General features: G+C 42.3%; 2 protein-coding genes and 1 long non-coding RNA gene across 30 annotated transcripts in view; 2 read left to right on the forward strand and 1 right to left on the reverse strand.

Annotated features, from left to right (window-relative positions):
* Positions 1-78: 78 nt before the first annotated feature.
* Positions 79-4902, reverse strand: LOC125768964 (uncharacterized). The gene is made up of 2 exons (XR_007418980.1): positions 4779-4902; positions 79-3425 (listed from the first exon to the last, which is right to left on the reverse strand). It is a non-coding gene; the product is annotated as an uncharacterized LOC125768964 (long non-coding RNA).
* Positions 369-10506, forward strand: LOC125768882 (acidic leucine-rich nuclear phosphoprotein 32 family member A). Of its 21 annotated transcripts, none has more exons than XM_049437165.1 (6): positions 381-628; positions 2679-2914; positions 5891-6267; positions 6336-6385; positions 7349-7753; positions 7815-10506. In XM_049437165.1, the coding sequence occupies exons 2-6, from the start codon at positions 2867-2869 to the stop codon at positions 7874-7876; spliced, it is 942 nt and encodes a 313-aa protein (XP_049293122.1). In that variant the 5' UTR covers positions 381-628; positions 2679-2866; the 3' UTR covers positions 7877-10506. The 21 variants fall into 21 exon arrangements, with proteins under 21 accessions (XP_049293100.1, XP_049293122.1, XP_049293120.1 ...); XM_049437163.1 differs by having other exon boundaries at positions 6336-6384; positions 7333-7753; XM_049437164.1 differs by having other exon boundaries at positions 382-628; positions 7346-7753.
* A 2272-nt stretch (positions 10507-12778) lies between these two features.
* The window catches only part of LOC125768841 (myc box-dependent-interacting protein 1), a 40229-nt gene continuing 37499 nt past the window's right edge, over positions 12779-15508 (forward strand). Inside the window, exons 1-2 of one of the 8 annotated variants that reach the window (XM_049437040.1) lie at positions 12779-12909; positions 13729-13979. In XM_049437040.1, coding sequence (XP_049292997.1) covers positions 13911-13979 — 69 coding nt within the window. In that variant the 5' untranslated portion in view covers positions 12779-12909; positions 13729-13910. Of the gene's footprint in view, positions 13172-13728; positions 13980-15508 lie in introns of all 8 variants that reach the window. The other 7 variants (XM_049437041.1, XM_049437039.1, XM_049437044.1 and 4 more) reach the window with 7 other exon arrangements.

Consider the following 15508-nt stretch of genomic DNA (forward strand, 5'->3'; position numbering starts at 1 on the left):
AAAAAATTATAAAGCACTGTTGTAATTATTCATCATCATATTCAAAAACTGTCATCAATTTGATTAAATATCAGCCAATTGTATGCATTTGTTGTACAATTTGTACAATTTTATTGATATATATTTTGTTGAAGTTACTTTACTACAAACCAACTGTCCATGCACTCTACCAACTGGTTTCCTTATGTTTTGAAGCTGACCAGAAACCGAATTGCAGTATTCCCGTTATTCATATATGCGCTTCCAACGGCTGATTATCTCGGAAGTTCGAATGGGTCGAGCGCGAAACAACGCGGTCCTACTAGACGCTAGTGTGAGTGTACTGCGATGAGTGAAACTTGAAAGAGCGCTCTCCGCACCCACACACAAACTCATACACAAAGAAGAGTGTACGCATATGAATGCACACATTCACTCTATTTGCAACTCTGTCGAACCCTGCCGTATTCGTCACTAGATCGAGACTACGTACATGTGTGTGCGTTCGTACGCGTGCGACTGTCCCACTCACACTAGCAAGCGGTGAGAAACGGAGTGCCTTCCACAAAAGCAGACGAGGAGCACAAGCAGCAGCAACAGCAGCAGCAGCAGTAGCAGAAACAGAAGCAGATAGCCAGTAAAGAAAAAGGTACGAGTTTTGGTGGTTGGAAAATATAATCAAACGTCGTTTTGTGAAACCACACAAAAATCCTTCAACCAGTGCTCTAGTGAACAGTAATTATTCGCAAACCAAAGTGCATTTGATTGTTCCTCGGGGTGCGTACGCTTAGTAAAGGCGAATACGGCCACACTCATCCCGTGTGTGTGTATGTGGAGAAAAGCGCTATTTTCTATTTCCTCATAGAACCGGCCCAAAATACACGACAGTGTGTAAACGTACTGTACTATCCCGTACGTGCGTGCGTGCGTGCTTTCTTGCTTACGTGCACCTCCAAGGGAAGGAGCGTATGTTGCGTACATATTGCGGCTTCCGAAACGATAATCGTCACACGTTTACACAACGAATCGTCCCGCGAAAGACACCCAACAGTCAGCCAGCCAGGTGGTAAATGGTGAAAACGACCCAGAACCGTTCAAAGACAACGCGTTGTTATCCGAAAAAGGAAGCAAAAGGGTACCCCTTCTCCATCTGCCCCATCCTTCTCCCTCGCGGCGTGATGCTTGTGTGCTCGCAATTGGAATTGAACCTATCTCTAACCTGCTTTGCTCGATTTTCCTCAAAGAGTAGGCTATGTGCGGTAGTGTGTGCGTACGTACGGTGGCGAGGTGTGTGATGGCAGTGCGTACACATCTTTCATGGTGGGTGCAATCGATGCACCCCCCGATATTTATCACCTAACTAGATTCGCAGAGTTTTAGTAGCCTCGTTTAGTGCGTCCTCGTTTTATTTTCTTTCTATGATTCATGAGGCAAAAAAAATAAAACAAGTTCCTTTCGGCCTTACGCCTTCCGATAAAAAACTGACCATCTTGAACGGTTTTCATCGTGAAAGGTGGCACATTGTGTGTGGTCTCTGCTTGCATTCCGTGTGTGTATCCCCAGTGTGCAGAAAATATTTGTAGGCTTGTGTAGCAGCAGCATGGTGTATACATGGTAGTGGTAGGGCGTACGCTGAAGGTTAAAAAGCTATAGCGAGACTATCCTCATAACCTCCTCAATAAAGGCGAGCAAAATTTCACTCCTCTTCCGTCTGGTGTGTGTTTGCCGCCTTACCGGAAGGAAGTGAACTCATACGGGAGCGTACCAATTGTAACCTGGTGTTGTTAGATTGAGATGCCCCGGTTTGGCGTCCCGATTATTCGCGCGAGTCTGCCGTTTTGACGATGCAAGAGGATATACATAATTTCGGCGCAGAAAAATCAAAAACATTAGCACACCGTTACGAACACGTTAGCAGAAAGCGAGCGATAGTAGTGGTGATGGGGGTGGCAAGCAAAGAAGGGCAATTTTTTTATACCTCTCACTCGCAACGACACTCGTTTCCGAGTGTATCGGACAGACGGGCGCGCGTGACTGTGTGTGTGTGTGTGTTTTGGCGTGTGCGGACACGGCGTGATGTTACACGGGTTTCGCGTGTATACACACATGGCCACTACACACAGCGTACAAGGTGTGTGAGGACAGGCTTATGTGTCATCTATCGCAGCAAGCAGGTCCATCACCAGCGAATTATAACAGAAGTGTGCAGAAGTGAGAGTGCATAGCGACGACGATAAGATTTTCCCTTCATGTGCACGTCGTAAGCAAAGTAGGCATCTTTCTGCCAAAAAGTTACCAACGCCGAACACCGCGAGTCTTTTGTACGGAAAGGTAGTTTTAATAGCGCGAGTTAGCGATGGAACGATTATTGCTAATCATAAACAAGGTGCTAAAGTGATTAACTTTTCATAAGATCGGTCGCACAGTACAGTGTGCGCCCTAGCTGGAGGAGAGAAGCACTGTGATGTTCAACATTATAAGGGACAACCGAACTTCGTGTTTGTTGTTTAGTCATATCACGGAAAAGAATTAAAAGCCATTTTCAAAAATTCGGTTCTCTCGGTTTAGAGAACGTTGCAATTGATTCTGATACGAACTGCTTGGTGTGAGATTGAGCGAATTATTTTATCTAAACAGTGTAATAATTCAACAAAAGAAACAAAAAGTGAACATTTGTGTCCTTTTCTATTCGTTTACAGGAAATTAAATTGTGTTAATTCGTGCTGAGCATCAAAAACAACACAGAGAAGAAACCCATCTATTGACGCGTAGGAAGAAGAAGACACGATAAGTGGTCGTGGTTTAAAGAAAGGAAGGAAGTGCGAACGGAACTGCAGAGGTGTAGTTATCCTAACGAAAGTGAAAACCAGTCTTTACTGACAACATCATGGAAAAACGCATTTTGCTAGAGAAAAGGGGCCGTTCAGATGATGAGGTAAGTTACGCTTGTTTTTACCAAGTTGTTCCGTTGCTAGGGACTGTAATGTAATTATTTTATACTTTTTGCTTTGTTTACTGATCTGAGTGTGAGTGTGTTGGAATGCAAGCAACTAGATTAAAAATCTTTTAAGCTTTATATGCCCTCTATGACCATTTACCGAAATCGTTTGTTCTTCCTATCTTGTTAATCTTTCTAAGGAAATTCTATCCCAGCTAAATGTCTCTTGCTAACGTTAACTTCAACACTCTGAGAGAACCTTGTGGTTGGTGAACTAATTAGTTTCTAGCCATAAAATATGTGTGCGCTTTCTAGCCATTTATGCGCTTCACCCGACGAAACGCTTGTCCAAAAGTGGTCAATTGATGTCAAATTTAACATAGTGCGCCACCATGCCTCCATCTTGAGTGATGTTTGTTTTTCGAGGTCATCATCAAAGTAACCGAGTCTATTGAAAGGCATCGTCTTATCGGTCACATTACTAGTGCTTTCTGTATCCAGGTTTTTCCTAAAACAAAAAGATAAAACATTGCAGTTTGATTAGCATCATCTTTTCAACGGATTTTGCCTTCCGGCTTCCGCCATATTGCCGCTTCAATACGCGTCAATTAAAAAAAAGTTTGCCACTGCTGCCCCGATGCTGCCATGTCCTTGTTTTTTGTCCTCTCTTTTCATTAGATTTTTGCATTCTTCCTTCACGCACCACCTTTTTCGCTCGACTTTTTTCTGCTTGCCCGTGGCCTAACAAAGATCATATTGTGACTTCATAGAGAAATTATGAAAAATACACAATTATGAGTCGGTGCCTCTACTCTGTTCAGTTTTCCGTCCGCTATTACGACGTTTCGTAATCGTAACTCTTTGATCGACATTCGACCAACCGAATCGTGTGTGTATTTTTTTTTGTAACTCGTCGTCAAATCTATGCATGCATACACACACTATACCCATACAACATGAAGTGGCGCGCGCCTTTTCTGCGAGAGTAGCGCGTGCTGCTGCCGCTAGTGATGAGGTGCTGAGGCTCTCGTGGGGCAGAGGAACGTGAGGCATATCATTCATTTTTATGGAAGTGTGCGTCGGTGTGTGAATGAAGTGTGCATACATGCGCGGACACACACACAACTTATAAGCGGAACATACCGTTTGAATGTGTTTTTTTCTCGCATGTATGCAGGGTATGACTATGTGTGAGAATGTTTACTTCGTCGTGCTTTGTGTGTAGAGTGTGGAGTTGATAAGAGGTATGCTATCAAACTATAAGGGAATAGGGCTTCGTTCACTTTCATTTGGAAACGAATGTTGGACGCACTATGGCGTGAAAAAGAACGTAAGACGAACTTGAAAACATCTACGCACTAGCCGAAACAAGCGCTTCAGATCGCACGTATAATTTGCACTCTCCCACACACACTCATACACATGCACACATTCACGCACACACACGAATTCGCATTTACCATTTCGCACACACCATCAATCAACAAGAAATCGCACAACACACACGCACGCACTCACACACACACACCATGTCTAACAGACTGAAATGGAGCTGTCGAACTGGTGTAGTAGTATTGGTGAGCGGCCCTCGGGTGCCCGCTGGATGAGTGGTCGCGATGCGATGCGATGCGAAGACCAGTGGTGCCATCTGGCAATGAGTGCCAAGGCGAACGAGGCCTGAAAATGGTAGCAACCTGGCCGCCATCTTGGAATTTGCACCTTGGCTTCTTTCTGTGTGGGCATAAAATTCGTTGTGAAATGGCGTTCGTGTGTTTACTGCACTCTGCCCAATTGTTGCATCACTTTGTTGTGGTGGCTGGTCCCAGGATAGTGGCACTGTCGTAATTTCCAAATTGCGTACCCTAATTCCGTAAAATGGCACAATCGTTGTTGGGAATCTGCACTGCCCTTATCGAGACTGCTTTTCACCTGCATATGAAAACCGTACGATGGCAATGGCTGCCTGCCTGCTCATGTGAACGCTTGCTACGCGACTGTCGTGTGTGCGTACTCTCTTTGTCCCACTCAACGATGGCGATGAGTGGAATGAGCTTCACTCGTTGCTACCATGGATGTGTGTGTGAGCGACTCATCCATTCGAACATTAGTGTGTATGTGTGTGTGTGACTTATGCACATTAAAAAGTAAGTCCCGTGGCTCTTTTCAAAATATCAAACAGCCTTTCAAGAATGCTGCGAAGGTAATGTTAGCAAGAATATAATAAATAGAACAAATTTAATTTAAGCGATCAACAGTATTATCGTATGAACCTAGCATAACACATTAAATTTATCTTTGATAAATAGCACATAATTTCACGGGTTTAAATTATTTGCGGCCACGAGCTGCAAAAAGTGAAAAGATTTCGACAGAAATAACGAACTTGTTGAAAATCGATCACACACTCTCACTATCTTTTCCAAACTAACACACACGCAAGCAACGTACGCAAGCGCAGTTTACAATCACGTATGAACATTCATTTGAGGGTGTGTGAGTTTATCCGACCGGCGAATGGATGATGGTGTGAAACTGTTTTTTCATAACAAATCACACACACCACTTTGCCTTTAGTTAAGCGCACATGATTTTCAATGTCGCGCTCGTTTTCCACTGAGATGACCGTTGAAATGTTCTGATGCGGTGGGAATGATAATGAAGCAGTTTGCCGGAAATGCGTAAGAAACGCAAAAAATCCTCTGTATCTGTTTATTAGTGATGATTACTTTTGCCACATTTTTGTATTTAGTATTTGAAATTTTTAATGCAAATTTATGTGTGTTTATAAATTCTATAAATAATACTTTATCAGTCAGTCATCATACATTTGACGATCACATAGATCAATAGCAATAGGTCTTTTCCTGTAAAGAAACCTCGTTTGTGGATATGATGAAATCGATCCCAACGCGGTACATTCGTGGTGGAGTTATAATAATAAAATTCATTAATTGCGTTTATGTTCCTTTTCAGATCACAGAACTCATCCTGGACAACTGTCGGAGCACATACATTGATGGTCTAACAGATAGCTTCACCGCACTGGAAACGCTCAGCCTCATCAACGTTGGGTTGGTTTCGCTTAAAAATTTCCCCAAATTGTCCAACCTCCGAAAACTGGAACTTTCGGACAACAGAATATCGAACGGTTTGAGCCACCTTATGGGAAGCCCGAAGCTAACACATCTGAATCTGTCCGGCAATCGCATCAAGGACTTTGATGAGCTGCAGCCATTGAAGGATTTGGAAAATTTGGAGGTATTGGACCTGTTCAACAATCAGGTGACGCTGATCGAAAACTATCGCGAAAAGCTGTTCCAACTCATTCCATCTTTAAATTATCTCGATGGGTTAGTATCGCATACTACATTTTCTTATGTTTTAGGAGCTGGGAATGAATTTGTTTTTTGTATTGCAGATTCGATAAAGAGTACGTAGAAGCGCCTTCTGACGAGGAAGATATGGCTGGTATGTATTATTAAGCTTAATGTGTTTATCCACCCTTTGCTATACACCGAAACACAAACATTGTTGAATGCTATTCTTCTTGAGCCTGAGTTAATTTTTAAAGACTTTTGTGTGTGTGTGCAAATATTAATTAGAATCAGTTTTTGTCACGAAATTATACGTTGCTGTATTGAACTATCCATTGTACCACAACGCTCTAGTAGAGAAAAGTTTCTTGAATGATGAACTCCACCGAATGTGCTTATCATGGTTGTGGTTAATAGAATATGCAAAACACTATGGCGAGATCCATCCTGTTTTGCAGATGATGGCTACCAGCAACAACCGTCTCAGTTTTCCATCAATGGTATCGAAATTGATCTTGACGAACTGGAGCAGTTTGAGGCGAAGATACGCCAGAAGCGATCGAAGGAACAGTCGGGGAAGCAGACAACGGGCGATATTATTGTCGGTCTCAGCGAGCAGGGGCATCTCGAACGCACCAACTCGAATCCTGCTGCTGCCAGCTGCTCCTCTTCCTCTGCACAGGAGAATGACAAAGATGATCTAGATTTGCTGTACGAAGAAATTCAACACAAACAGGCTCTGGCACGTGCGAATGAAGAGGAACAGGGCCGCAAGAGGATGGCTTCCTTTTTGTCGGTATTGTTAATGTTTACCACCCTGTTGGCATTCATTAATCAGATATGCTACAGGGGAGAGAATCAGCTGTTGGAAGACCCTCTAATTGAGGATGTCGATGATGTGGAAGATGACGAAAAGGAAGATGATGAAAAGGAAGAATGTTTGTTGGGTAAACCAAGCGGTGATAGCAAAGCAGGGGTGAAAGTGAACGGAGCAACTGCTCCGGTTGAATCTGGCTCGGTGGTAGCTGGCGGTGATCTGTCCGGCGAGGTCAGAATTGAATAACGTACAACTCGTTTCTATCGCTTCACTTTCATTCTATGGGCTCGACCACAGAAGAAGAGGAGGCAGACGACTCATGCGAAGAATCGGATGATGTATCGCTAGCATACCTGTACAACGACAACCTTGAGGAAGATCAAGAGGATTGGAAGAGCGTCGAGAGTGATTATAATAACGCGGATGAAGAGTTCGACAGCGAGGACGAAGAGGAAGAGGAAGGCGCTGACAATGATGGCGCTGAAGATGGTGGAGACAGTGATGGGGAGGGTGAAGATGATGACGGCGAGGAGGAAGAAGATGGTGCGGATGATGAGGGTGATAACGAAGAAGCAGCGGCATCTTCGGCTGCAAAAGCATCCGACACAAAAGCTTCAGCAACAGTCACCGAGGGTGCGAAATCATCATCGACCTCAGAGGAAGCGGCTGCAAGTGCCGGTGACGAGGGAGAAGCTGTTACGAAAGGTACAGATAATGTGTCCTGACAACAATGTCGATTCTAATGCAACGTGTTTCATAATTTTAGCAAGCGAACCTGAAGCAAGAGGTACGAAGAGAAAGTTCCAAGGTACGGACAGCGACGGTTAAGCACTTAATCGTCAGTTTAATGAACGCTTCCAAATCAAATATAAACCCAAAACAAAACGTGGAACAACAACAATCCTGGTTTTCTTCGGCAGCATAGTGTTCGTTATCGCACCCAGCAGCAGCAGCAGCAACAGCAACATTAATTTCCCAAATCGTGCGATTTTTCATCACATTTTGCCTACTGCTTTACAGGCAGTAGTGTGTGTAGTGCACATACTGCAAATTTTATCATTTTTCCATCAAAATAAAACAACAACAAAAATGAACGCGTAACAGTCACAAACTTTGATAGATTGAAGAAAAAACCCACAATATATAGACATTATTACTTTCCACACAACACGCCCGCGGAACATTTTAACCAAAACACACAAACTAATTATAGCGAGGGAGGAGAACGAATGGACGGGAAGATCGCGTATTTCAAAACTTTAATAAACAAAAAGTAGATGCAGTAAAACAGACGACAGAGAAGAACAAGAGATAGTGGGGCATGTTTTGCCCTGGTAGAAAAAGGTGAAGAAGGAAAGATCTAAACAGCATTTCCGATTATTTAAGGAAGCGACATTGTGTCCCGCATTACACATAACCGAGCTGACAAAAAAGCAACTGCTATTCGGCATCAATGGGTCGATCATTACATTCGTGTGGGACCATTTATTTCATTGAATTAAATTCAACCCCTAAGTTTGTTTGGTTTGTAAAAGCTATTGAAAGTTAATTCTCTCGATAATCCCATCTATTGAGAAGAATTCGGTTGAGATAAAGTACTATTGTTAAATTTCATTATTGTTTCCTTCGTGTCGGTCTTACCTAGTATACATGTGAAGCTTTGAATAATTGTTTAAATTTTCTACGTATATTATTTTAAAAGGCAATGGCGTCAAGCAACACACATCCGTACGAACGTTCCGCGGTTATAGTGGTTTCAGATACAGTCGGGGCGCGCTGCTGGTTGTAAAGTTTCAAACAAACGAAGAATCGATAGGGTATGGATATGTGCGCCGCGTGTGAGTGAAGTTGAGGAAAACAAAAGGCCAAGATGCAAAAGAGAGACCATACAAAATAAATGTAATCCACACACGACCTGATATAACAAAAACAACCCAATGTAGTGTTACTTTTAATTTGCGATGTATGTTTTTCGTTTGTTTATAATAAGTGTGAGGGAAAGTTGTTGAACAGTGTTTTTTCTTGTCTTTTTTAAGCAAAGATAATTATCTCAGGCAAAGGCTTTCTTCGTTTCCCTGAATGGCGGGAGATAAAAGTTACAAACAAATGTGCGGAATTGTGCAGGCCCGTAGCGGCGCATATTTGTTACGTTATCGTAACGTTACGTAGCATGTGCAGGTCCTTGATAACAGCGTTACATGAAGATTCATTTCGATTAAGTTTAAAGCAGAGCGAAAGGTGTGCAAGAAAAATGCAGATGTCATTTTAGTACAATATACAATGGTTTATCTGTTAGAACAGATTGAAAGAGGTGGAGCGCTCGCCTAGTTTACCCCCCCACTTCTTGTTACACATGTATTAAATTCATCCTAAATTGCTATGAAAGTTTTTAACTTGCATTAAACTTTTTTCGGTCAGCGTAAAATTTAGTGTGACTGTCACTATTCTTAGCACCCTAAAGTTGTAGGTTTTGTAAGGTAAAGAAAAAAAACTTTTAAGGATTAAAAACATATACTTTTGAGTAAAGCAAAGCGTGTACGAAGGTTCAGGGAAAATGAATGCGTGTAAAGGAATGGGGTTTACTCTGCTGTATTTTGTTTGATATATGCATAGGGCACCTATTTAGATTAATAAGATTAACAATACATCTTATTTGTTTTTTGCCCCACGTTTTCGCAAAGCATCATTCAGCATGTAAGCTGTTTGAAGATAGGCATTTGTTTTCGTTGTTCTCTCGTGATTATTCCGAAGCGCAAAAGTATACCGCATTTGTGTACCAACCAAATGTGAGTGTGTGGTGATGCTGATTCTCCTTATAAGCATTTGTTAAAGATTGCCGCAAGCTGGAGTAACAAGCCGTAATAGCAAGTTGACCAAACCGTGGAAGGACACTGAACGCGGTAGCAGAGACAAATGGATCTCGTAACTCGGGAAAAAAGATTTATCAAATCAAAACAAACACTTTGAAACATTATTGGTCACTATATGTGAGGGTCGATTAGCAGCCGCACAAGCAATATATTAGTGTTTGTGCTGTATTACGAGACGAAAACACACAAAAATTAAACGTGCCCTTACTACAAAAGACGCAAACATTATACACAGTAAACGGTGGTAACAGCACTTTCCGTACCAAGGGTGTGCCATGCATGCAAAGGGATATGAGACAAAATCGGAAAGCAAATAATCATGTGAAAACCAACGGTGCACGGTATATGTGTCGATGTGAAATGATGATTGCAAGAAATCCGATCCGGGGTTGGAATCACAGAACATACAATCTTCTTCGGTCTGCGGCTCGTTTCCACAGGTGTTGAAATGACAAAAAAAAGAAAACAGCGTACGATGTCGCAGAGGAAATGACAAATGGCGGTATGATCGCGAAAACTGGAACAAAATTTATAATTGCTAAGAAAGTAATATTTGTTTAAATAAATCACACAAATGAAAAAAAAAAACAAGCAAAACATGCATTTACATCGTCAAAGAACGAAGAACATTTCACGACGGAATGATAGGTAAGTAAAACAACATTCACGTTTTTAAATTAAGTAAACAGATTAATAGTTCTTTAGATATTAGTTATATATTGTTAATTATACCGTCTTGAGTTCCGATTGTTAAGGAATTTGAATGCTTACTTCCCATCTGAATCCTTCATCATTTTCTGGTCTTGTGTTACGGTTGGTTGGTAGGAAGCAGATGTTCACTCGATTGAACCGGTACCAACTCCCATTCCAGCCGTACTCACATACAAAAGATTGTCTATCCGGCTCTTGAGGTGACAGACTCGATTAAAAAGCACTCTAATTTATTTACAGAATATGGTGGTTTAAAACTTGATAGTTGATAATTTTGTATTTCTATTTAGCAAATTATACGATTTTTTCTTTCTTTTTCTTTGCTCTCTCTTGCCTCGTTTGTTTTGGCATATTTAATCCCAATTTTTCTTATTTCTCATGTATAGTTTAACATTTTACAATTTCTGTTCTTTATTCACCGGGGTCTGAGGCAAGGGGACGGACTTTCATGTTTGCTATTGAACATCGCTCTTGAAGGTGTCATGCGAAACGCGGGCTTCGACATCCGGGGCACGATTTTCATCCGTTCTCTGCAATTTCTTGGCTTCGCGGATGACATCGACATCATGGGATGGGCGTCTGCCGCGGTGTGCGACGGGTACACCCGACTAAAACGCGAGGCGATAGAATTGGATTGAAAATCAATGCGACGAAGACAAAGTATCTGCTTGCCGAAGGCTCTGACCGTGATAGAGCCCGACTCGGAAGCAGAGTATCAGTTGACGGCGATGATCTCGAGGTGGTAGAGGAGTTCTGATACCTTGGTATGATCTGATCGTAACTTCGGACAACAACATTAGCAGCGAAATCCGAAGCCACATTATTCAGGGAAATCGTGCCTACTACGGGCTCCACATACTCCTGCGATCCAGAAGGCTCCAGCAACACACGAAATGCACGATATATCGCACACTGATACGCCCGGTAGTCCTCTACGGGTACGAGTCCTGGACTCTGCTAACGGAGGATGCCAATGCACTGGCGAACGACGGGTGCTAAGGACTATCTTTGGCGGTGTGTGCGAGCAGGGCGTGTGGAGAAGGAGAATTAACCACGAGCTAGCTGAGCTGTTTGGCGGTGCAGATATCCTGACGGTGGTCAAAGCCGGAAGGATATGATGGCTGGGGCACGTGATGAGGATGCCGGAGTCATGCCCCACCCATAAGATGCTCGTCAGCGCCCGTTGGGCACGAGACGAAGGTGGAGTCGAACCTGTCTGAGATCGGATGTAGCCGTGGATGGAGGACTGCCGCCCTGGAACGAATTTCCTGGAAACGGATTCGAGACCTGGCCATGTCTTCGCGACGTGGCGACGTGCCATGAGCAGTCCAAGAAAGAAAGAAAAAGAGAATATTTCATACTGTAAAAATAATCAATTCAATTTGATAAGGATACTTTTTTTGTTTGAAACGATGCTGTTTAACCGTATTGACGGCCTACGGACCGCCTGAGTAGGCCATACATTTTGTATGGGTGTTTTGGTTTTTTCGAAAACTAAGGCGTATATCTTTTGATCTGCTTGTCGTATTTGCATGGAATTTACAAGAAAGATGGGTTTTTAGTTGTCCAATTAGTATCGTTTAGCTGAGAATTTTAAAAAATCTGCTTTTGCATTTTTCAAGCTGCTTCACGCTATGAGGAACGCAGAAGCTGTTCAGCTGCTGCTTTGCGGGCATATCAGACGTTGGAAGTTGCCTGCATCCCGACGTTGTGCGTTATGGGCGTTCTGGCAACATTTAAAGTCGCTTTAAGAGGAAGGAGACAGGATCAACAATAAGGTAATGACGACGTTTCGCAGCGGAAAACCTTCACGAGCACCTTTTTCTGAAACTTCCGAATCTACATGCCATCGAACCAAAATTCGACCATTTCTGTCGTACTTTGCACACCGGGAAGCGCTTTGGAAACTATGGAAAAAAATATCTTTCGGTCATAACTAGAAAAGTATGGTTTAGCAAAAATTAAAGCACTAAACTTGAGCTTTCATAATTGGAATTCCATTTGGCCATTTAAGAATAAAATACTTCCTTACTTGAAAGTGGAAATTTTCATTACTTTTTCATTTTTTCGATTTTCTCTCGATTTCTTTGAGCAAACTATGGGAAGACAAGCGCGCCACAATTAACTATGGGATTATGCTTGGTCAACTAACAAAGTGACATCTGTCACAGTGAAGAAATGGCAAAAAATTGATACGATGACAGCTCGATGTTTGGCTAAGTTGCGTTCTCTGTTTACTTTGCTTTTCTCTCTCGCGTAGTGCGAATCGTAGGAACAACGGTGCGTGCATGTTTGTGTTTTCTGTGCAGTACAGTAATCCTTTTGGGGGAAAAGTTTTTTTTTGTTTTTAAATCTCGCCTAAAAAGTTCGTACAACAAACTGTCTCGACACACAGATCGGTGCTAACAGATTGTTTCACTCATATGAAAATCTTCTTCAACGCAACTTCCGTAGGCCGTCTCTTCGAGTTTTGTGGGGTATATCACACTTGTGTGCGGCCTGTCTGGATATATCAACCAAATTCTACACCAAAGGCAGGGTGGTGCGTATCGTGATCGAAACTCAGTGTGTGGGTGTGAATTCGTCTAGAAGCGTTCCAAGTGCGGGGAAAAACTGGCGAAACATAAATAAACACAGCTGCATCGCCCGAATTTCCCTGCGTAGTGGGTGCAAACGAATTGCAAACGCAATTTGCGTTAAATATTGACAACGTGTGCATGCGTGCGAGTTTCCTAGTTGTGTCTTTTTTTTTTATTTCGGGAAAATCACTTTCCAGTGGGTGCTGAAAACTGTGCAGCAGTTTGGTAGAAACTGCACATCTGCAAGAGTGAATTATAAAAATTTGATCTGTGCGTGTTGTGAGCTACATTTTTGGAAGAAAAAAATATAAGAATAATCAACTGTGGTGAACGAAGTTAACGATAAAACACGTAAAAATTGTTCTGAAAAGAGTCGTGTTTTGTTATTTGCAAAACAGCTCTTCAGCTTTGTTCGTATGTGTGTGTGTGTGTGTTTTTTTTTAACTTTATTTGTTTTAAAATAAATATTTTGCTAAAATTATATTTTCCTAATCCTTTTTCAATCGAAATCATCGAAAAGGTTTTACCGAACGACATCCGGTAACCGGAAGTTGTAGCGAGTGGTGAGCGGTCGAATACGAAATTGCCTAACGGCGTACAAAATCGCCCTAACCTTCCTAAGGGAAAATTCACAGTGTGCCAACGAATATTATCGCCAAAATTCCCGTTCGAATCTAAGCAAGAAGTGACAGAGTGTGTACGATGGCAGAAAACAAAGGAATGTTGCTGGCAAAATCCGTCCAGAAACATGCTGGCCGCGCCAAGGAAAAGGTAAGTGCTCTATGCCCATCCATTTGATATGAGCGTGAGAAAAGTAAACCGATGATCCTCTCCTACGGGTTAGGGGTGGAACGATCTTCGAGATGTTAAGCAACAGTAACATCACCCGGCAGAGACCGTTTCGGTTCGAACCAACAACCCCCGGGGACACACACACGCACGGGTTTGGCAAAATCCGATGTTAGGTTGTTTCTAATTTAAGGCGCACTCTCTCACCCGATCGAACAACCGCGTCGTGTCCCCTTCTAGTTGTGGCACCGGCCCGGGAAAACCCTGGTGCGGGAAGTTGAGTTTGCTGGGCAAATAATCTTCATCACCGCCACCGATGCAGGACACTTGTGGACACTTGTGGTACAACTGTGGCAGCTGTGCGTAAAAAAGTAGGAGCTTTCGGGTACAGTTCGACCCGATGCCCGGTTACCCTTCTTAGTTCGGACTGGGGAACATGCACTGGTGGCCGAAAATAGATCAGCTCTTTCGCGCTGCTCAGACGGCTGTGACGTGATATAATGCTTGCCGGTGATTATTATGTCCCATGCGCGCGTCATATCATTCTTTTGGAAGGCACATGTAAGCCCAATGAGTTGGATATTTTAGCTTGAAAATGCAAAATTGTCAATACACCAGGGAACAAGCTGCAGGAATTCTCCTCCAAGAACACTGTTAATTTCTTAAGTCTTAGCTACACGATAACAAAACCATTCTGCAATAACAGTTCCTTACAGAATTGCACTCAAAGTCGAATTCGTTTTGGTTGTAATGATATAGATGTTTAATTTAATTTATTTAATTGAAGTTATCCGGCGAATATTGGCTACATAACATTTAACTATCGAAATACTTACAACTGAGAGACATCGGTCTGGACGAATACTGAGTTGACAAACAAAGATTGAACGTTAAAAAAAGGAACGTACAAGAGCCTTCAAAAGATCTGTCTAAAACATACATGTCAAACATACGGCGGAGGTCTTTGAATCCGGCCCACGAAGGAAGAACGAGAACATCGATTATTATTGGGCTTGGGTGAGGTTTAGATTGTATAATCGAATGTTGTGTGTATACTCTTTTACACTTAAGTAACACGCTCTTGAAGCCCCAACAACTGTTGAATTTTATTTCCTACCGACTTCTCCCTCCCTTCCGAGTTATCTTGGCCCGCAAGATAATTTTCGTTTGCAAACCGGCCCGCAAGCCAAATGAGTTTGACTTCACTGGTCTAAAACTATTTCTAAGCTAAGTAATCATCATATTAAAATTCGGTTCCTATCCGAAAATTGATTACTTGTCTTAAACCCGCAAATGTACTGCAATTTTCCCGCCTTTTTTTTTATCTAGAATAGGAGTTTTGTCACTTGCAGTGTCGAAAACCCTTATAAAGAATATTTAAAATCAGACTTTGCAAAGTGTCCTGGGAAGCAAAATCTCAATAATTTCAAAAGATTTTTTATTGCGAAATTGTACTGCTTCTCCTAGCTCTATTAACAAACTCTTTAGGAAATTCCATTGACAAACTCTGG

This window comes from Anopheles funestus, chromosome 3RL (genome assembly GCF_943734845.2).
Source record: "Anopheles funestus chromosome 3RL, idAnoFuneDA-416_04, whole genome shotgun sequence".
Taxonomy (NCBI): domain Eukaryota; kingdom Metazoa; phylum Arthropoda; class Insecta; order Diptera; family Culicidae; genus Anopheles; species Anopheles funestus.

Excerpts from the sequence above, each read along its gene's own strand:
- LOC125768882 (XM_049437143.1), top strand. The coding sequence starts at position 2,867 with ATGGAAAAACGCATTTTGCTAGAGAAAAGGGGCCGTTCAGATGATGAG. Across the intron at positions 2,915-5,890 it reads GGGGCCGTTCAGATGATGAG|ATCACAGAACTCATCCTGGA; the intron begins GTAAGTTACGCT and ends GTTCCTTTTCAG. Across the intron at positions 6,268-6,335 it reads TCTTTAAATTATCTCGATGG|ATTCGATAAAGAGTACGTAG; the intron begins GTTAGTATCGCA and ends TTTGTATTGCAG.